We start from the raw sequence: 22,602 nt of genomic DNA, 5'->3' as shown, positions 1-22,602 counted from the left end.
TGTCTCAAAACAAGTTACATTCGATGAAAAATAACAACAACAACAAAAAACCCAACACCCTGACACTGCCCTGACAATGCGGTTTGAGCAGATGAGGAAACAGCTGCTGTTCGGAGTGTGGCGTGGCTGGTCGGATCATAAGTCGCAGAGGATCCTGCAGGGCCACTGGGCACCTCACCCCTCAGGAAAGGTGTGTGACCTCTGGAAAAGTAGTTCCCAAACCCTCCTGTGGACAGCTACCACCACTAATGCTTGTTTTTCTAGAGGAAAAATGTCTCCCAGGCTGAATTTAAATCAGCTTTGCAGAGCCCTCAAGTGAAGCTCCAGGTTGAGCAAAGAGCCCAGCCGAGTCTAGATCCCCACAAGGAAAAGTTACTGAGAAAGCTGAGTGTAGTGCAGACTGCTGCGGAGGAGACACAGTGTCCCATTGTGCTGACATCGAAGGTGCACACTGGGGCACGGGTCATTGTTTCTAAATGCATGTGGATGTCTTACGGTTTATAACACTTATCAAAAATGTTCCTAGTGCACATGACTTTCCCTCTTCCAAGCTTCACATCCTTCCTTTACTAAACTTAGGAAGGCCATTTCTCAGAACTAAGTCAACAACAGCCAATAATAAGCCATTAGTTTTTCTCCCAGAAATAACGTCACCTTTTCTTCATCTGGTGTCCAGCTCCTAGCACAGTGACCTGCTCATGAGACATTAGCTTAAATCTCGAGGTGCTGACTGCTCCGCCTGCATTTATAGCAAGAAAAGTTCTGACCACACATACAGGTACGATACCCAAGGACTGATTTATCATTGAGAGTGTTAACAGAATTTCACATTCAGGACATAACAGAATTTCTAGAAAAGACCAAACAGATCCATCTGCAAACAGAATCTGATTTACACAAACACACCCAGCACACCTCCCAGAGAGCATGGGGACCTGAGGGTGGCCTCAGGAGGCCTCACTGCGCTCAGGGACCAGATCTTCCGAGGGTGAACGCGAGAAGGGCCCAGGCAGTCACTATGCCGCAGACTCTGCAAGACAATGACACGTGTCAGTGGCCGGGGCACCCAGCAGGCCGAGAAGCACCGACACAGGCTTGCCCCTCCTCCTTCCCAGCCCCGTGCACTCAGTTGTTCTTTCTCTCTGTCACTCTCCGGATGCCAACACTGAACTTCTGCCTCTCGAGGTTAGGCTGGCTCTGGGATGCAAACCGCAGGTTGAAAGAAAAAGGGTTTGCCTCGGAGCCCAGTGTGCTTCTTCAGCAATGCTGTTTTCTAACGGATGTGGCCCCTAACCCGCAAGCCAGAACCTCACCAAGCTCAACTGACAGCAACTCTGCCTTTCCAGCTGTTCAGGACCCAAACCCTGGATTCGCACTTGATCCTTCTCTGGTCTGTCGCTGACTCCACCCCGCTACCCCTGGCTGCACTGAGCTGTGACCCAGCTGAAGCATCTCCTTCCTGACTGCTCTCACAGTGTCTCGCCTCTACAGTCTACCCCAACATGGAAGACAACCTGAGTTGGGTTATGGACCTTCTTGCTGTAACTTCCGCGATTCCCTCTCTCCTGAGAGAAGCCCACGTCCTCCCTGGGTGGCCCCCACCTGGGGGGCACCGGTTCCTTCTCCTGCATCCCCCTCCTTGCTGTTCTGCTCACGATGGCCTCTCCCCGTGACTCTCCCGGCACCTCCTGACTGGAGGGCTCCGTCCTGCTGTCCCCTCTGCCTGGCTCACTCCAAGTCTCTAATGAGGACCCCCATCAGCTTCTTTGAACTGCAGCCTGCCACCCACTCCTGACCCTTCTCTCTCATCTTTAATAAATACTTGTCACCCAATACATTATAGGGTCCATTTGTTTATCCTGTTTATCTCCCCCAGCACGTGAGCTCCATGAGAGCAGGGATTTTCTGCTTCACTGACGAGGCCCTAGAACTACGATGGTACCCAGCACAGCAGGTGCTCGACAGACACGGGGCATCACTCAATGACGTTCAGGGCACCACACTCGTCAACAACCCCCTTGGCAACACACACCAGTGAGTGAGCTGTGCTCGAGTCAGACCACGCTGGGATGCTGGGGCCCTGGGCACTCTAGGACCCCAGGACAGGCAGGCAGCCTCAGCCTGTCACTTACTGGAGCAGGCAGTTGACGTTTGGGGAGTGCCTCCAGTAGCGGTACAGGGAGATGCACAGGGTCGGGTGGCCCCGGTACTCCTTCAGGATGTTCCGCGCGCTGCCAAAACAAGTTTGCTGTGGTCAGCCAGGCAGCAGGATGGCGCCGCCTGCTGTGATCAGGCGGGTGGAGTCAGAGAGATACAGGGATGAACACAGGAGGGGTGGGGGACGCGGACTTAGAGGCACCTACTCCTTAAACTTATTGGTCAGGAGTAAGAACTGGCTTCTCGTGAGTCGCCTGACATCAAACTTGCAGAGATTCTGAAACTTATGGTAGACTTGCTGCTCGCTGACCCCAGGCCACCTTTTGACGCTGAGGATGAGGATGGGAGGTCGGATACCGGGATAATCTGGACCAGAAAAATTCTAGAAAACATGCAGAACACAAGAGATTTTCCACAGTTCTTCCTGACTTCTTATCCAGTCCGAAGATCTCAAAAGAAACTAGGAAACGCTCTGCTTGGGGCAGGGAGGGGAAGAGAAGGAAGGATGAGTCCACGTTGGCTTTGGTGGAGAAACATGAGAGGAAAGAAAAACCCAGCTCTCATCTCAGCGACCACTGAAATCCCTCTCACGAGTCCCAGAGAGCACTGGCCACTTCCCAGCGAAGCCTCCGAACTCTGAATGGGGCGAGGGGGCCAAATGAGATCTACTCACGATCTTCGGGACCCCCGCTCGGATGAGGTTCACTTGGTTCACGTAAGGAGCCAGCACGTCAAGGTACTGAGGAAAGGATGACTCGGGCACGGGGTCGATGCTGCAAGGACAGAAAACCCCAAAGCTGTTGGGCACACGGAACTTCATCCATTTCCTCGGCCACAGCCAAGAATCCGGTGACAGAACAGGAGAAGGACACTCCCTCGGACGGCTCTCACTCCCTCCTGCCTTCACAAGTCTTGGGGCTCTGGCTGGGTGCTTCCCCAGCTGGCAAGTCTAAAAGCATTCTCCGTGGCCACACAGAAGAAGAGCTTCCAGACGGTCACCATCTGCTGGTGATGGTTTGGTGAGGGTCCCACTGCTGACAAACAGCAATAGGCTCAGAGAATCAGCGCGAGGCCACTATTCAGAGAAAGCCCCATGCTGTCCCCCCTTGGCATGACATCACCTTTGATTCCAAAAGGGCATCCCCTCATCCCACAGCCTCCTCCCACTGCCAGCGCCCCGCTCGCTCTGTCCAGGGAGCACACACACCTGAGTGCAGGCCCCAGCAAAACCACGGGCCACGCAGGGAGGGCGTTTAGGCCATGAGGATTAAAAGAAATAAAAGATGTGTGACCCTCGGCACTGAGGTGCTCCACTACTGCTAGCGCCTTCACTGTCCAGCACACACGTACTTACCAGGGGGCCCTTTAACAGTCAAACCACAAGAGAGGGGGTTAGGCTGGCGCATTTAAGAAATAAGCTTCCCATCCATGTGTCGCAGAACTTTTGTATTTATAACATCCACTGCTAAAATGGACAAATATAGGCAGTACCCAAGTTAATAGATTATAGTCCAAAAAGATATTTCTACATCAATCCCAAAGCACACATTAGAATTTTGATGGGCTCCTTCACCTGGCTGGCTAAGTCCTACTTAACAAACGTGCATGCCGAGGACGGTGCTGTAGCGTGCATGCTGCTAATGTGTTTCTGGTGCCTATGTACCCAGGGCTGCAGGCATCAAAGATGGTGTTGCCATGGGGAAATGCACTGAAGATTCCAATGTGGGGTTCCACTCATCTCTCCCCAGCCTATGTGCCCCCCAACAGTGGATATGTCATTCATCGACCTGAACACTTTCTCCTCATACCTCACTGTTGCTTACACGGCTATAAAGAAAGCAAGTGAGAGACAATCAAGCACACACCAGGCTGGGAAGGACTGAGACAGGTGTCAGAACCTAAGCCTAACCCCACTGCCTTGGCCTCCTGACATCTGCGGGGATGAGGGGCCAGGACCCATACAGGCAGGCAGGCAGGCGCAGGGGCGGTAGGAAGGGCTACTCCTGTGGCACAGGGCCATTTGTGGGCTGCTGCCCAGTCAGGGACAAGATTTCTATACCAGTGACACCTCACATTCTCCCTTCTTTGGTAGAACCCTTGGACTGGAGAGGTGTTGGCTTCCAGCAAGGGCTCAATAAATCCTGACCACCGATTGAATAGCAGGATGAAAAGAAAGAACACTTACCGGTGTACCTTCTGTAGAAGCAAGTGTGCCACTTTCAAAAGAACTAGGAAGGAAAAAAGACAGAAATGCAATAGAGCTTATCAAAATGTGCATGCTTATTCTTTATCTCAGCATGTGCAAGCCAATCTGACAATAAATGCAGAATCTAGGGACGGCAGGGGCATACTGCCAACAAAAAGTGAGTCTCTGCCTGGGTGTGGTAGCTCATGCCTGTAATCCCAGCACCTTGGGAGGCCCAGGCAGGCGGATTGCTTGAACCCAGGAGTTTGAGACCAGCCTGGGCAGCATGGTGAAACCCCATCTCTACAAAAAATACAAAAATTAGCCAGGCGTGGTGGCGTGCACCTGTAGTCCCAGCCAGGCATGGTGGCATACACCTGTAGTCCCAGCTACTCGGGAAGCTGAGGTGGGAGGATCACTTGAGCCCAGGAGGTAGAGGCTGCAGTGAGCCAAGATCCTCACCACTGTACTCTAGCCTGGGCAACAGTGAGACCCTGTCTCAAAAAAAAAAAAAAAAAAAAAAAAAAAAAAAAAAAAAAAAAAACAAGTGAGTTTCCTTTTAAAGGAACCGCAATCCTTACCTGACCCACAGAGGAAGGCATCATACGCAGCTTCGTGGGGGCACTTTGTCTCAACTGAGGCATTTTCCACCAGGAGGAGAGAGAATTGAGCAGTCATTAGAAACACGCCCCATCCTAGCTCACCATCCACAAGCGGCTGCGGCTCATACAACCTCCCCATGGTCCTGCTTACCCTTCTCTGGGCCCACACACCAACTTCACCTTGGTCCTCCCCACGGTGGAGAAAGCCCCAAGATCAGAGCTGCCTTATAGACTAAGGACCACATTAAGGAGGAAATGGACAACTCCCAGGGCTCTTGGATGCATTCTGGGCTCGCTCATTTGGGGCAGGAGTTACATGGAGTAAGTAGAGTGAAGCAAAACCCCACACAAACCTCCCCCTCGCCTGCTGTTCAGGGCAGGGCGGGGCAGTGGAGAGGTGGGGGGGAGGGGGGTGGGGGGGGTGGGGACGGGTGCAGGGCAGGGCGGGGCAGGGGGAGAGGTGGGGGGAGGGGAGGGGAGTGGGGGTGGTGGTGGGGAGGGGTGCGGGGGAACCAGGGTCAACGACAAGCTCAGCTGAGCACCTCAGCACTCTGCCGACTGTGCAAGAATTGTGGGCTCATGGGAACGTACCGTATTTCTCACACCTGCTTGCGTGAACAATCTCTGGTCCAGAATTCTTGGTGGGATTCAAGTCACTATTAGAAAAGAAAAACAGAATAAAAAACAATTTGCTGAAAGTAATCCCTTCTTGTTTTCCCCCTCAGTCCCTTAAGTTAATATGAATTTTTTAAATGTACTGAGGACTTATCTTTAAGGTGCAAATCTAGGCATGGACAGGTAAGGTCTTGGTAACTGGACAACAGGAAAGGGGAAAGAACAATGGTGCAGGAGGCCCCAGTGGAGTTACTCCAGGCATTTATCAAATGCTTCACTTGAGCCCAGGCACCAAGATAGACAAGATACTGTCTCTGTCCTCCAGAGCTGTCTAGTGGCCTGTCTAGTGACAACTACAGAGACAATTACGCCTGTCTCTTGTAAACGCAAGGCCTGAGGCATGACAGTCACGCCAGGACCCTGCAGGCTTCTGGAGGCAGACAGCACTCATGGAGAGTCCCAAACCACAGGAACCAATGGAGTTCAAGGAATGGGGAGATGGCAGGCATTTTGAGCAGGCAAAGACAGTGAGGAAAAGGAGGAGGTCTGACCCCCAGGAGCTGTGAGCTGAGAAGTGGGGCTGAAGCCTTTGTGTGAAGGGAGGGCCAAGAGGGTGGGGAGGAGCCCTACAACAGGCAGGGGTTTCAGAAACCACAGAAAGACTGATCAGAAAAAAAGAGCCCATTCAAATTCACATTCTAGATCATCACTCAAGGGCCGGTGTGGGGTATGAAGAGGGCAGGCCACAAGGCTGGGACACCACTCAGGGGCTACCACCACAGTTCCATGGTTGGAATGAAAAGACAATGATCCTGAGAATGCAGAGAAAGGAGAGGTCTGAGAGACTTACAGGGTCAAGTCCATAAAACTTGACTCAATAGATGTGAGCAATTCAGCTCTGTGACCCCTTCTAGGTCTTGGCTCCAGGACCCGGGTGAATGGAGATGGCGTGTGACAAGGAAACCTTTGCTTCCTTGGTTTTCAATAAGATGTTCTGAAACCTCATGTGCTTAGCCTCGTGACCCCTAACGTTCCCAACTGTAAAACAGGCATCGTCGTCGTCGGTGTGCCATGAGCTGTCCGTTAGGATTGGGATAGTTGTCAACGGCAGCTAAGATTCAACAGACCTGGACTACATGCAAGGAGTTGTTCTAAGTCCTTCCACATCTACAAACTCATTTAATCCTCACAATCACCTTGGAGTTACACACTATTTTCTCATCTCACAGATAGTTAAACTGAGGCACAGAGAGATTAAGTAATTCTCTCAAGGTCACTCACAGAACCAGTGAGTGGCAAAGCTGGGATTTAAACCCAGGAAGCCTGGAATCAGAGCCTGTGCATTTACAACAAAGCTCTCTCCCCTGTTCGCCCTCTCATGCACACACAGCCCCCACTATCACGCCTGGTGCCATCCAGACTTCTGAGTTTGCAGGCACTGGAGTATGCTTGAGGGACAGAGAGGCGGGTCAAGTTGAAAGTGCCTGTAGGTCATGGAAGGTGGGAACATCAAGAAGACAGCTGGTAAACGCAGCGTCCTGGATGCTGAGGTCTGGACCGCAGCTGTACACAGGAGCTGGGAGTTGAAGCCCAGCGGGTGGACGAGGCCACACAGGAGCCTGGGAATGAGCAGGAACACGGCTGAGGAGGGGCCCTTGAGAGAAAACTCAGGAGACAGGTAGAGAACACGAACCACAAGGAATGGGTTTAAAAAAATCGCGCACACACACATGCAGAACAGGGTGCCACCCCTGTTCCAAACGCCTCTCGTGCCTCGTCCTGCTTACTGGGGACAGACCGGTGGCTCTGGGTGCCCCTGAGGAGAGCAGAAGTGAAGGAGACAAGGCCCTGCCTGCCATGGGCTGAGGGAAGAGGAGCGCGGAGAGTTCAGGAGGCTTTGTCGTTAAGTTGGGAGAACACTTGTTGATGTGGAAGGAAATGAGAGGGAGACAGAAAGAGGTGGAGACACCCCAGGAAGGGGCAGGTAAGGGTGGGGAGTTGCTGAGCAGGGGTGAAGGTGACGAGTAGGTGGCAGCTCCTCCTGCCTGACCTTGCACAGGGAAGGTGCTCCATTTGCTGGTGACAGAGGCGAGACAATGAAAAAGGGGACAGTAATCGCGCAACTGTTTGAGGGGCAGGGGTTGAGAGATTTCCTGTCTCTGGCTTCTCTCTCTTTGGAAACGAAGGCAAGAGGGTCATCGGAGGAAGGGGTCCATGAAGCAGGAGGAGCTGGAGGAGACCAAGTCCCAAGCAGGCATCACTGTGAATGGTGGGCGCGCCTAGAGAGCCCAAAGGCCTGCGGGGCACAGGGAGGCCACCAAGGCCGCTCCAGCAGTAGCTCCAGGAATCGCCGTCCTCACCTGTTCAGGACTTCATAGACTTTGGAAAGATTCGACACCCTCGGGAAATTCATCTCCTACAATGATGGAAAACAAACCAGAGGAAAACATTTGCGCTTTTGTTTATTCTCCGTTTCAGGCAGTACCAAATGGTCATTAAAACGGCCTGGAAAATGCTCACTCCTATAACCTCCTCTTTCTGTTCAAAGGGTGCAACCATCCTTATTCCTTAGTTAGGATGTCAGGTTACGCAGTATTCCTGGGTTTCCTAGAAGGACTCTCAAAAACCCAGGCTAGAAAAAAACTCTACACACACTATCTCCCTTAGAAAATGTGTTCAACAGATTACCCATAAACACAGGAAAGCAAGGCACTAGGACAAAGGCCAGGGACATACATGTAGCATGCAGGTATTCTAAGGCCTAGAGGGCCTTGGGGCAATGCCTAGTTACTAAACCCTAAAAGTTCATAGTAGCTGGAAATATGCCAACTACAAATAATAACAGCCTCTGGGCAGAGACAGACCACACGCCCCACTCCCATCTGTGTGGCTCCCTTCCTGGATAATTCACTCATAAGGGATCACTCTAAGGCTTCACAAGATTGATCTGATGCCCCCTTCTCTGTTCCTCAGTTGTTGTTTTTTTTCCCTTGAGACAGGATCTCCCTCTGTTGCCCAGGCTGGAATACAGTGGTGCAATCTCGGCTCACTGCAACCTCCACTTCCCGGGCTTTAAGTGATCCCCTCCCACTTACGCCTCCCAAGTAGCCAGGACTATAGATGTGCACCAACATGCCCAGATAATTTTTGTATTTTTTGTAGAGATGGAGTTTTACCCACATTGCTCAGACTGGTCTCAAACTCCTGGGCTCAAGCCATTCACCCACCTCAGCCTCCCAAAATGCTGGGATTACAGGTGTGAGCCACTGCGCCTGGCTATTCTCAGCTTTGTTTCTAAGCAGCATTTAAACCAGTCAGGTCTCTTTTCTCTACGCATAGTACATAGCCTCAACTCCACAACAGAATCACCGGGCAGAATCACCTAGAGGTCAGACAAGAAGCTGCCAATGCAGCCTGGCTATCAGCATTCTCAACTTCCCACGTGATTCTAACATGTTGTCAGGACTGAGAACCCATGACTGGAGGGCTCAATAAAGAAGAGGTTTTCTCAAGATTCTTCAGGAGGGAACCCCCTCCCCCCGGTGCTCTGTACACTTGTTGCAAATATTCCTAAGGCATGCATCAAGTTCTAAAATAAGTTGTTCTGTTGTCTGATCTAAATAAGCACAAAAACTCTACACAAATAAGTCAAAATGTGGAAACTGGAGTGAGAGAAAGGGAATAAGTCATATATAAGCTAATACAATGACGCACAGGTGCCAAAATATAAAAGGAAACTGATACTGGTTTGAAGAGAGAAAAGCATTCAAAGAACAACTTTAAAAAACACAAGTGGCAGGCCGGGCGCAGTGGCTCACCCCTGTAATCCCAGCACTTTGGGAGGCCGAGGCGGGTGGATCATGAGGGGTCAGGAGATCAAGACGATCCTGGCTAACATGGTGAAACCCCATCTTTCTAAAAATACAAAGAATTAGCAGGGCATGGTGGTGCGCACCTGTAATCCCAGCTATTCAGGAGGCTGAAGCAGGAGAATCGCTTGAACAAGGGAGTCGGAGGTTGCAGTGAGCCAAGATCGCGCCATTGCACTCCAGCCTGGCTTTGAGAGCAAGACTCCCTCTCAAAAGCAAAACAAAACAAAACAAAACAAAAAACACAAGGAAAAAACCCCACAAGAGAAAGCTAAGTGTTACTGGTATGGAAAAAGCAGTTCTTAAACCAAAGCAATTCTATTCATTACCTTCCAGATATCCTTTGTTACGCTCTTGGTATCAATGAGAACAGGAAATAGGCTGTGGATATTCTGCTTAAATTGATCGTAGCTTTCTGAGGGGAAAAACCCAGGTAGTCAAGAGTGAATTTGTTGGCAAAAATGGGAAGGAACATTCTTGAACCTAGCTTGCCACCGGCACTGATTAATAAAGCAAACTGAAACAAAACAGGAATTGAAAACACCATTAATCCTAGCCACTAAAGATTTCTAAACTCAGATCAAGCTGCCATCACCACTTTTAATAGTGAAGGCCGGTTTTCTTATTAAATTCAGGATGCATTCTATTGCCAACCTTAGTTAATGTAGTTTGCGAAGTTCTAGCCGATAGGATAAGACTTAAAAATAGAAGTATTATCAGAAAAGCAGACATGAAATCATTTGTAAATAATTGCTCAGAGAAAAATCCAAGAAAAAAAATAAAAAATTATAACTAGTAAAGTGTCCTGATAAAAGAAAATTTACACAAGAACTCAGTTGGTAAAGTTATCAAAGTTATACCTGCATCTAAAGAGGTTTATTGCAAAACACACACACTAAAAACAAAACCCTGTGGTCTCTTCCCGCTACTCTCCCATCTCCTACTCCCCAAAGGTAACCACTTTCAGTTCTTTTCCTTTCGGTATTTATTCCCATCTCTCTAGCACATACATGGTGCAGTGTTAGACACCTCACTCCTGACCTCCCACCAGCTGAGAGGGTAATGACCCGTCTCATTCCACCTCCACACACATGCCCATATTGCCTCACGCGCGTCATTCACAAAAGGCTTTGTGGTGGCTACAATGACTTCTCCTTTCTTGCACAGCTTTTGTTCCCCCAGCGATTATTTTGTTGTACTTAGTTTTTTGGTGAATGTATATTATTAATTTCACCGCTAATTCTCCAACTCTCTCAATATGCCCAAACTCAGGTGTTTCATCGTTTCTTGGGGAAATGGCTCCTAAAATTTTCTTACCCTTTGTAATCTAGACTAGTGTTCTTTGTACCTTTATTAATTCATTTAATCTCACAACTCTGATATTGGCACTATTATCCCAATCTTACAATTAAGGTAATGTCAACTCGCTGGAGACTACACACATAGTGAGTGTGGGATGGATGAGATCACCAAGGCTCGAGTCCCCACTTTACCCACTAGGCTGCACCACTGCATGTTCAATAATGGAATCAACCATGAAACAGCAGGGGACAGCCAGAAGACAGTGTCACATGATATTGAAGCAGCATTTATTAGGTTTTTAACAACATAAAATAATGCTTTGGGTAAGTGAAAAAAAGCCAAACAAAAATCAAATATATAGTGTAATCAAATATGTAAAAATTCAGGATACTAGCTGATTAAAGGTGACTTCTGACTTCATGCATTTCTGATTTTGCCAAGTTTTATACAATAACTCTGAACAGCTTTAGTAATGGGGAGAGGGGTTATCAATTCAAATTAAAATTTTTTTCCCCTTGACAAAGTCTCCTGGTTTTCCACTCTGGGGAGACAGTAACAAATCAGAGTATAGGCCTCTGCCAGAACTTTCCAGAAACCTGCAGACACTGGGGAGGAATGTGCATTTTAGGAGCTGCCTCAAGGGTACAATTCTGTACCAATCCCTCTGCCAGATGGCAAACCAGCATGAAGGAAGAGAAATGACAGGTTTGCCCCTACCTGGGAGGGGTCTGAAGAACTTCTCATGGAGGTGCAGCAGGTCCATCATCATATTATGTCCCACTAAGGGCTACTTGGAGTAAATCAACAGGTGAGAGAAAATAAAAAAATGTAATCCAGACACTACAGACTAACAGTTTCTTGCAAAAGATATAGCGTTAGAACCCACTGCAATTCTGATCACTTGACAGTTCCATCCTAACCTTCCTTTGCCTCTGTGAAAGGTAGTTCAACCGCTTAAATGCCAACAAAAAGAAAAAAGAAAACAATTCACAAGTAGGAGGCACGTAAGGCAGGGTCTACGCTGGAAACCTATACTGTGAAGCAGGCACTTGCAGTTTCCCCAAGTGGCCTTAGGTCAGTTAGTACTGAAATTCCTGTGTTACGGAAAGGAGCAAAGAAGTCGTACTGTTTCTTATGGATACTCTTGCCCTAAATGAACCTATCATGATTTGGTGAAAGCAAGGTTAGATCCAGGAAGCTACTTATAAATGAGAAAGAAGGCCAGGTGCAGTGGCTCATGCCTATAATCCCACCATTTTGGGAGGCCAAGGCAGGCAGATTACTTGATCCCAGGAGTTCGAGACCACCCTGGGCAACACTGCGAGATCCCGTCTCAAAAAAAAAAAAAAAAAATTTAGCCAGGTATGGTGGTATGTGCCTGTAGTCCCAGCTACTCGGGAAGCTGAGGTGTGAGTTTCACTTAAGCCTGGGAGGTCAAGGCTGCAGTGAACCATGTTCATGCCACTGCACTCCTTCCTGCCTGGGTGACAGGTGAGACCCTGTCTGAAAGTAAAACATGAAAAAATTCATGAGAAGGAATCACTTATCTTAAAGAATTTTATCTTGTTGAAGTAGCCTTTAGTATCTATGACCAGAAATACTAAAGACTGCCTTTAGGTCAAGAAAAGAGACATGTTTTCCTACCTTCTGGGCTTTCACCAGCATTTGGAAAAAGGCAGAAAAACCCCTTGCTGAGAGAAGAATATTTTCCTTCCAACAGCTCTCTCGGTCACAAGAGGTGTTCTGAAGATACCAACGATGTTGTTTACTCACTTTCTTCACTACCACCTGAAAAGCAGGGACAAATTCCCTGAATCCTGGGTTACTAGGAATGAGGCCAAAAGAAATGGCTCTGCATCTCAAAACAAAAGGAAAGGGGGAAAAACTAGCAGCGTGCAAGATAAAAGCTTTTCAGAGGCCAGATTTGGCCAATTATGAGAGAGAAACGATGGAGCCACTGATGCCCCGTTCTCAGTGAGAACTCACCCCCTCATCTTTCAGCACCGTCCAGATGTTGGGGAGGGCCTGCCTCAGCACCAGTTGGACCTCAAAGGCCTGGAAGCCTGCAGCAGGGAAACATAGGGGCACACAGCACCTAGAACTGTGTGGCATGTTCCCCACAAGAGAAGCCCCGGAGGAGCAGAAGCTGAGATGGAGAGGTCAAGTGGAAAGGCAGCTTGAAGGGTGCCCAAGCCCATGAGCCATGTGGCAGGGCCTGGCCTGTCACGATGGGATCTGAGGCAGCATTCTAAGAGTTTTTTTTAATCTCAGGGCCACTCTTAAGTTGGGGATGCCATAGAGTTTGTGTTTATGTGAGTTACAGCTATTGATGTTAAGCATGTTAGAAATTAAAACTCTTACATTTAAAGAAGTTTTTTAAGTAACAAAAACCCATTATACATGAACAAAAATAACACTTATAAAAAACAACTATTTTCTAAAACAAAAACTTAGCGAGAAGAGTGACACTGTTTTACATTTTTGCAAATCTCTAATATTTGGCTGGAATGTTATATCGGCATTTGCATTCAATCTGTTGATATGCTGTGATTGTTGAAACATAAGAAAATCCAGCCTCAAGGCTGGGCGCGGTGGCTCATGCCTGTAATTCCAGCACTTTCCGAGGCTGAGGAGGGCGGATCACCTGAGGTCAGGAGTTCAATCGAGACCAACCTGGCCAACATGGTGAAACCCTGACTCTACTAAAAATACAGAAATTAGCCAGGCATGGTGGCGGGTGCCTGTAACCCCAGCTACTCAGGAGGCTGAGGCAGGAGAATCCCTTGAACCCGGGAGGCCGGAGGTTGCAGTGAGCCAAGATGGTGCCACTGCACTCCAGCTTGGGCAACAGAGTAAGATTCCATCTCAAAAAAAAAAAAATCCAGCCTCAAGCAGATATGTAGGTGGAAAAGGGAACAGAATTACCAGCCTTATCAAATGACTTTGGATATTCTTTAGAACTGTACCAAACTCAACAAGTGGTAGTTTCTTAAAGATTAATTGCACTGTGGAATCTGAAACCATCATTAATGAGTTTTATTGTACTGCTACATTACAATCCACTGGCCTATCTCATACCTAGAATAGATCTCTTATCCATGAGATAAGATAGTGCACAATAGTAACATCATGTGCTAGTAATCTGGAAAATGCTGGTTGGCAGGGTTATGTAGGTCTCCCAAATGTTTGCACATTTTATTACACAATACCAACAGAAGACATTGGAAAATATGATCACTGATCTCATCAGAAAGGTCGTGGTACTGGGAAGCTGTCAAGCTTACAGTGGCACATGTAAATTCTTCAAAATTCCAGTTTTTGATTGAAAGCTGTAATTTTATCACTAGGAAATACTGCGAGTTATCTTCCTTGAAGTGACAGGCTTTTTTTTTTTTTTTTTTTCTTTGAAACAGTCTTGTTGTGTTGCTCAGGGTGGAGTGCAGTGGCGTCATCTTAGCTCACTGCCTTGGCCTCCCAAAATGCTGGGATTATAAGCATGAGCCATTGTACCCGGCCAACAAGCTCTTTTCATTGAGAAAATGATTGTGAAACCTTCAAGTCTAAGCAACCAATCAGTTCTTTCCAGTAAAAATGATATTTCATGGGGCCAGGTGCAGTGGCTCATGCCTGTTATCCCAGCACTTTGGGAGGCCAAGGTGGGAGGATCACCTGAGGTCAAGAGTTTGAGACTAACCTGGCCAACATGGTTAAGCCCCGTCTCTACTAAAAATGCAAAAATTAGCCAGGCAAGGTGGCGGACACCTGTAATCCCAGCTACTCAGGAGGCTGAGGCAGGAGAATCACTTGAACCTGGGAGGCGGAGGTTGCAGTGAGCCAAGATCGTGCCACTGCACTCCAGCCCGGGCAACAAGAACAAAACTGTATCAAAAAAAAAAAAAAAAAGCAGCTAATTCAGCTCTCAATTCAAAAGACTGCACAAGCACTTTTCCTTGACACAATCACTGTATTTTGGCACACAGCCGAGCAATGTTTTACGCGTATTTTTTACATACCTATATTGACATATATTTAAACGATGAGTAATCAAAAGATTGAGATTTAATACAAACAAGAATATTACTTTTTCATCAAGGAGGCTGCTAGTAAGATTGGCCTTTCCGTTTTTAACTGAGAGTAAGTGGTAACGAAGAACACGGTATGATGCTCCTGCCTTAATGTGTGCTGAGGTGCCAGCAGCTTTGTCCGACATTGCTTGGGCACCAATGCAAATGGCACAATGACAATAGCAAGTACAGCTGAGGGATACTTGGAAAACCGTTTTGACCTCACATACCCATTGGAAAGGGTCCCAGAGACTCTAGGATCCACAGACCAGCCTCTGAGAGCTGCTAAGCTACGGCGCGTTCACTGTAGCTCCACACCACATGGTGGGGGAAAAGCTTAGAGATTAACAAAAGTCAAGATAATACAGGGCACCCAGGACTGAGATAAAAGGAATGGCTCAGGAATGGAACTTGACTTTCTCAGCCTTGAAACCCAAAGTATGTTGAAAGCCTTCAACGTGTGAATGCAGGTCAGAGCTTTAACCACAAAGACTACGTATCCGCCGAACAAATGCTGGCATCAGACGCAGTCATGAGGCATTTGGGACCAGGATCCCAAGAAAGGGTGTGTTTCCCCCAACTCCTGGCAGGTGACAGTGACCTGTCCCGATGCTCCTGCGTTGGGAGGAACAGCCCCTGCCTACCAGTGATCCCAGGAAGAGTCATCCAGTCGCCTTCCTTGGCCAGGTCCAGCCACCGCGTCACTTCGTCAATCACCACCTTGATTTGGTCTTTATCCGGAGAGCTGAAAATGGGCGCATGAAAGTGAACATGTCAGAGAAAAACACATCAGAACCGTGAGACTATGTTAACATGAGAGCAGTTTCTGAACCCTCTGGTTTTCATGTTGCAATCTACAAAGAAAATGGGCCAAAAGAAGACGATTTCTTCTCTGAGGCTCTTATGCAACAGGAAGCCAAACAATCAGAATAGCCCACAACCTTCCATAGGATCCAGGCATACATTCAATCCCCTCCTGCTTCACTAGGATGCATGGAGGAAAAGCTATTAGTATCTAGCCAATACCAAGCATTGCTATCAGGACCGTCTTCTTTATTCAGCTTTCAGGGGTGATAAAGTCTCTATCTGGGACAATCAGGAAAAGACAAGGACTTTGGTAAACACATTGTCTCTTGCGTCAGAAAGAGAACCTAATATCATTTTGAGATAAGGAAAGGCCTTTCTCCAACTCTTGAAAATAAAAGAAGGTTAAAAATTCAACTTGTTTGTCCCCTACAAAAAGCTACATTTTTACATGAAAACCAGCAGGAAAAATACAAAGAGACAAAAATTCCTCCAACATAACAGAATTATCTGGAAGAGATCCTCACTCATCGCATTTCAGATGTTCATTTAATCACCCCTTCCTGATAAAGGCAAAGAGCTTCCATGCCTTGTTCAAACCCACACCTAGCTGACAGCACTTGGCTCCAGGTGAGGGTACCAGCCCCAAGGCCCCCGGTCCGTCTACCCACAATGCTGTTGCTCTCTCTGTGGTCACTCCTGACCCCAGCTCTACAGGAATACAAGGTTTCGGAGACTGGGGCTGGCACAGAGAGCCAAAGTAAAAAGGCAGAGGTCCCGGCCTAGGGGAGCAGGGTCAGGCACGGCAGAGCAGACACAGCCTAACCAAGGCACATCTGAAGTCAGTGCCCAGTATGACTGGCACAGTCAAGGTTGCCCGAGAGATATCCTTGAAAAATCCCTCAGAAGATCACATGGAGGATCAACATAACATCTCACAGCAAGTCCAACAGAACCATTTCTTCCCCTCTAGCACTGGAATGGAATTCTTGTTTCTTTGAGTTCCAAATTAGGAGTCAGTTTCTTTTTCTTTTTAAACACTGAAACTCACACTCTACGCAGTGAGAGGTTCATGAGGGAGTGGAACACGATGGAGACAGGTGAAAGCCATTCTCAGTTCGGGCACAGGGAGAGCAGCACCAGCTGCATAGGCAGCTGAAGCCATCCCCGCCAAGCATGGATGGAGGTCACCACACTCCTGGAAAACAGCACGCCCGCCCACGGGAAATGCAGACAACAGCAACAAGGAAACAAAAAGGCACCTGGAGAAACAGGCCATACCTGCGAACTCTCCAGTTCCCAGTCAGGATATCGTGTCTAATTTTCTTCTCCTGTTCTTCATTCATATATGGGATTCCATTTTTGAGAAACTTAAGACAGAAACAGAACAAGGAGACAAGTCAGAGGGATCCTCTGTGCCTGATCTCACGAGGACAGGTAGAAAGGGGAAAGGAGACGGGCTGTATAGGCCAGTTAGTCTAGATCACTTGTAAGACATTCCCAGGCCAGGTGCGGTGGCTCATGCCTATAACCTCAGCACTTTGGGAGGCCGAGGCAGGTGGACTGCTTGAGGGTAGGAGTTCAACACCAGCCTGACCAACATGGTGAAACCCCGTCTCTACTAAAAATACAAAAAGAATTAGCTGAGCGTGGTGGCAGGTGCCTGTAATCCCAGCTACTTGGGAGGCTGAAGCAGGAAAGTCACTTGAACCCGGGAGGCGAAGATTGCACCACTGCACTCCAGCCTGGGCAACAGAGCAAGACTCCATCTCAAAAACAAACAAAAGACAGTCCCATTCCCCTCCTCCAATGCCATACCTTGTTATAGTTGAAGCCATACTGATTCAAAAACTGAACACTGGAAGCCTGGAAAGAGAATTCTGAGTCCAAAATCCCAAACGTTGTAGGGAAGAGATAGAAGTTACATGAATGGGCTGTATACCTATAATAAAACAAACATACAGAGAAAAAGCCACAACCATTTAAAAAACTCTGGCTCCCAGGGCTGACTTCAGGGTGGGCTCTTTCTTTTAGGCAAGAAGAATCTGAGTGTGCCCAAGTGTCTGCTGTGTTTCAGGAGCTATGATTGGCACTGGGGGTGCTAAATGAAAAAAGGCAGAGAGCCTGCCTTCAGGGCCAGGGTCTACCACAGAGACAGCCCCTCCACAAGCCACCCAGGGATGCCAGGTTAGGGCATGCAGGCTGGCACCCTCAACTGCTCATGGTTGGGGGGAGGCATCCTGATAGTTGGGGCATTCTTTCTGCCTACTGTGTCAGGTAGTTTAAATATCACTTTCATTATACCACACTGTGTCAGGTGCTTTTATTAATACAGGTGCACACTGGAGATGATGGAAACAGGGAAAGGAGCACTTAAGGTACAGAGCAAGGCTGGCGGGAAAGGTACTGCTTCCAGAGAGACATCAAAGACAAGCTGTAATCTGCAGAGGGCAGAGCGAGTGGAGGAACAGACATAGGAGAGAATACAGAACATCCAGGGCAAAAGTGATCGGGGCACCTGAGGCAGAATTTGAAGGGGGCAGCTGTGGAACATAGGTGGGAAGCACCTATGTTTGCAGAAGCTCTTGATACGTACTTGTTTGCCTCTCCTTCAATAGCGGAAAACACAGACAATCCTGGAAGAATGACCGTAGAGGGAATGAATGCCAAGGAAAAGCAACCTGAATTTCACTACAAAGACAAAAACAATTCAAACAGTACTTTGCGCCCACAGATACTATGTGGGCTGTACCACAGGATAACATCTTTAATGACAAAAAAGAAAAGACAGACTGGAAGCATGAGAAGTGTCAAATTGTAATTCACACTTAATTTGCTAAAATCTAATTGTGGCCTGTTCTTCAAATACAGAAGTAAATATTAAAGTGACATTCTCATAGTTTTAAAACTAACCACAGAAAATACCAAAAACCATTAAGATTTATATATTTAACTCATTTAAAATGTCTGTTCCACCCCCCTCAAAGAAAACCATAAGCAAAGTAAAAAAAAAAAAAAAAAAAAGACTTGAGGCCAGGTGCGGTGGCTTATGCCTGTAATCCCAACACTTTGGGAGACCTAGGCAGGTGGCTCACTTGAGGTCAGGAGTTCGAGACCAGCCTGACCAACATGGTGAAACCCTGTCTCTACTAAAAACACAAAAATTAGCTAGGTGTGGTGGCGCACACCTGTAATCCCAGCTACTCGGGAGGCTGAGGCAGAATTGCTTGGGCCTGGGAGGCGGGGGTGTTGCAGGGAGCCGAGATCGTGCCCCTGCACTCCAGCCTGAGCAACAGAGTAAGACTCTGTCCCCCCTCCCCCCAACCAAAAAAAAAAAAAAAAAAGGACTTCAAATTTGGGTATAACACTGGAAACATACCTACAACTGTTTCCCATACTTCTCAAAGAGGTCTTATAATTAAAAACAAATGAACAAAAAAACAACCATAACAGAAAAGTAGCAAAGGATCAGGATAGAGAGGAAAACACACACACGTTCAGCATCATTCATAGTAAAAGCAGGGGATGGGCATGGCAGCACTCCCAGCTACTTGAGAAGCTGAGACTGGAGGATCTCCAGAGCCCAAAAGTTTGAGCCCAGCCTGGGCAACACAGCAAAAACCCCATGGTACGGGAGAGGGCACAGACAAACCCAGAAAAGTAAAATCTGGCCCAGGGTCTGTTTCTGTAAATACAATAACATTTTACTGGAATGGAGCCATGCTCATTTGTTCATGTATTATCTACAGCTAATTTCACATTACAAAAGCAGGATTGAGTAGTTGTAAAAGAAACCGCATTACGCAACTGTTAACAGCTCTGTCTTGACCAGCCTGGCCAACATGGTGAAACCCCATCGCTACTAAAAATACAAAAATCAGCCGGGCCGGGTGGCAATTGCCTGTAATCCCAGCTGCTCAGGAGGCTGAGGCAGGAGAATCGCCCCAACCTGGGAGGCGGAGGTTGCGGTGAGCCCACATCACGCTACTGCACTCCAGCCTGGGCAACAAAGCAAGACTCCATCTCAGAAAATAAACTAATAACTAAATCAACAAATAGACCTGTATGAACTGATACAGAAAGATCCCCAAATCCCATCAAGGAAAAAAAAAAGTTTCTGAAACTGAGATGACCTTACAAAAAATTATTTTTGTGTGTAAATTTTCTTAAGAAAAAAAAAAAATCACAGGCCAGGTGTGGTTGCTCATGCTTATAATTCCATCACTTTGAGAGGCAGAGGCAGAAAGATTGCTTGAGCCCAGGAAGTCAAGACCAGCCTGGGCAACATGGCGAAAACCCATCTGAACAAAAGATTTAAAAATTAGCTGGGTGTGGTGGTGAGCCTGTAGTCCCAGTTTACTCAGGAGGCTGACCTGCTAGGATCACTTGAGCCCAGGAAGTCTAGGCTGCAGTGAGCTGAGACTATGCTACTGCACTCCAGCCTTGGTGACAGAGCAAGACCTTGTCTCACAAAATAAAACAAAAATCGCACACACACAGTTTTACTTGAAAGAGTAACAGTGAGTGTTCCTTAATACTGACTTATTTAAGCACGGAAACAATGCTGCTAAATTTTGTTTGCTCCGAAGTGTTGATTCCATATGTATAAAATGGCCCAACACAAAACAAGCATACAAAACGATACTCAATATCCTTGAAAAATCTCAGAGCTGTTTTCACAGTAGGAAATCCAAAGACAATAAAAATACCTTTTTGAAAAACTCTAACAGCTGGATATTAAACTCACCAATCTGACAGATTGTAAATTGCTGAACACTCTGACGGGTCTTTAGATACCACTCCGATGGCAAATCAAAAAGACTGTGAACAAACAGGCGTCTCATTCCACGAGCAATGACATCCCATCCCGGCACTACGGCCTCCGCGGCAGGATCACCACTTGCAACCGGGGAGGATTTTTTCCTTGTTACAACTAGGGAACACTACCATCATTTAGTGGACAGAAAGCAAGGTCCTCCAACACGTAGGAGCAAGCCACAAGAAACGTCCTGCCCCCCAAATGCCAACAGGCTGCTGGCCAGAAACAATGATGGTCTGGCCAGGATCTTATACAGAGGGGACACAGCTCTAGTTTTACCTGATCTGCTGAGGCCCAGACAGGTTAGAACGAAGGCCCGTGAACTCTATGTCGAGACCTGCCGGGAAGGCAAAAAATACCAGTCCTCGGGTGCAGAACATCGCCAGCACTCCTCATACTGTAGATCTGCAGGCGGCCAAGGCACCCGGGCTCACCTCTGTGCTCAGGAAGCCAGGTGAGGTCAGGAAGGGAAAATGGAGGAACCAAGGCAAGGAGCAGCCAGGCACCTGGGCGCACAGGGCTCTGGTCAACAAGGCACACGGGGCTCGGAGTGTACTTGCTGCTCAAAGTCCCACCGCCCCGGGGCTGGAAAAGGAAGCCCCCTGTCCTTCCCGAGGCCCTCTCTGAGCCCCTATGGCCTGGCAACCGTCCCGCCACCCCCTCCCCAAGCTCGCCCGGGGCCAGGGGCTCTGTCCGGCACAGCCACGAATCCCAGGCTCCTCACCCACGAAGTCGGCCTCCTGGACTAGCTCCTGCAGCAGAGGGAGGCTCTCCTCGAACTCGTCGGCGCCGACGTCCATGGCCGCGCAGCTCCGCCGAGTCGCCCAGAGATATTACGTGCTGCCCACGCGCTTCCGTCGCGCCGCCGGGTCTTAAAGGGCGCACGCGTGGAAACCAGGCAGCGGCCTCCGCCCCACGTGCCCAGCTCCCCTGTGTGCCGCTGGCGTCGCCCACACCTGCCTGCGGGTGTTTTAATTGTACGATTTGCAATTGCAATCAAAGCCTGTTTACCTGGCTCCTCAGCAATTTCTTTGCAGCCCTTAACGTGAGAATGTCATTTACATGGACTTAGAATGTTAAGAGGCGTGGCAGGAGAGGAAGACAGAGTCCCCAGAAAGGGTGAAATCAGAAAAGCGGAGCAGGAACAACACCGGACGCAACTGCAACAAGCAGATCCTTTGCTGCGGCTCACGGTCTTCTAAATCACCTCTTCCCAATTTCTCCATCACTGCCAGTATGTCTGTCCCCATTTCCTCTCCCACGCCCCTGGACATCTTTTTCCTCATTCTGTCGTCCACCTTACCACTGTCTTCACACCTGCAATCAAACTTTGCGAAGCCTCAAGAACTGCCCATTAAATTTAAGGAATCGTTGGTCCCCAGGGATTATCTCGTGCACTCACTCCTTGCAGAAATCCCTACCTACACCATCACTTACATGTGAGCTTAATTTTTACTTTTGTTACTGTTTCCAGTGCAACTAGTCCATGGTCTTCCTTACGGTGTCCTCCCTTGAATTCTAGGCTTCTACTTGAACAGCGTTTTGGAACTATGGTCCTCAAAGTGAGGTGCTCAAATCAATCTTTAAGGTTAGCGGAGAAAACATTACCATTATACTTTTTTTTTTCCTTTTGAGACAGTCTCACTTTGTCACCCAGGCTGGAGTGCAGTGGTGCCATCTCGGCTCTCTGCAATCTCCACCTCCTGAGTTCAAGCAATTCTCCCGCCTCAGCCTCCGGAACACCTGGGATTACAGGCATGCACCACCATGCCAAACTCATTTTTGTTTTTAGTAGAGATAGGGTTAAACCGTATTGGCCAGGCTGGTCTCGAATTCCTGGCCTCAAGTGATCCACCTGCCTCAGCCTCCTAAAGTGCTGGGATTACAGGTGTGAGGCACTGCATCCGATCTTCAATTATACTTTTAAATGCCTCTCTGGGACATTAATTAAGCAAAAGGGGACTGTTAAGCCATTTGATTCTGAAGGCCTCTCAGAACAAATCATACTTCATACAGATTTGTGTTCTATTTAAAATAACACATTGAATACTCAAATTGGCAGAAGTAACATATTTCACTTCTAAACAAACGTGTAATTGGGGTATACATTTAAAAAACTGGAAAACAATGCTCTAGAAGCCACCTTAACTGCCTACAGGTTTTTTCTCACATTTATCAAATAGCC

At 47.9% G+C, this 22,602-nt stretch overlaps 1 protein-coding gene across 6 annotated transcripts; it reads right to left on the bottom strand.

The window, feature by feature from the left end:
- Positions 1 to 779: 779 nt before the first annotated feature.
- On the bottom strand, positions 780 to 21,656 carry PNLDC1 (PARN like ribonuclease domain containing exonuclease 1). 6 transcript variants are annotated; one of them, XM_054492283.2, is made up of 19 exons: positions 21,142 to 21,649; positions 20,697 to 20,754; positions 20,346 to 20,419; positions 18,195 to 18,234; positions 17,417 to 17,540; positions 16,880 to 16,968; positions 15,439 to 15,539; positions 12,717 to 12,793; positions 12,375 to 12,518; positions 11,448 to 11,517; positions 9,758 to 9,843; positions 7,920 to 7,975; positions 5,536 to 5,600; positions 4,924 to 4,977; positions 4,343 to 4,385; positions 2,831 to 2,930; positions 2,364 to 2,539; positions 2,133 to 2,231; positions 780 to 1,030 (listed from the first exon to the last, which is right to left on the bottom strand). In XM_054492283.2, the coding sequence occupies exons 1-19, from the start codon at positions 21,215 to 21,217 to the stop codon at positions 967 to 969; spliced, it is 1,596 nt and encodes a 531-aa protein (XP_054348258.2). In that variant the 5' UTR covers positions 21,218 to 21,649; the 3' UTR covers positions 780 to 966. The 6 variants fall into 6 exon arrangements, with proteins under 6 accessions (XP_054348258.2, XP_054348259.2, XP_054348262.2 ...); XM_054492284.2 differs by having other exon boundaries at positions 20,697 to 20,822; positions 21,142 to 21,250; XM_054492287.2 differs by lacking the exons at positions 9,758 to 9,843; positions 11,448 to 11,517 and having other exon boundaries at positions 21,142 to 21,656.
- Between the last annotated feature and the right edge of the window lie 946 nt (positions 21,657 to 22,602).

Source organism: Pongo pygmaeus, chromosome 5 (assembly GCF_028885625.2).
Source record: "Pongo pygmaeus isolate AG05252 chromosome 5, NHGRI_mPonPyg2-v2.0_pri, whole genome shotgun sequence".
Taxonomy (NCBI): Eukaryota; Metazoa; Chordata; class Mammalia; order Primates; family Hominidae; genus Pongo; species Pongo pygmaeus.
This window is presented reverse-complemented; position numbering and strand designations above follow the sequence as displayed.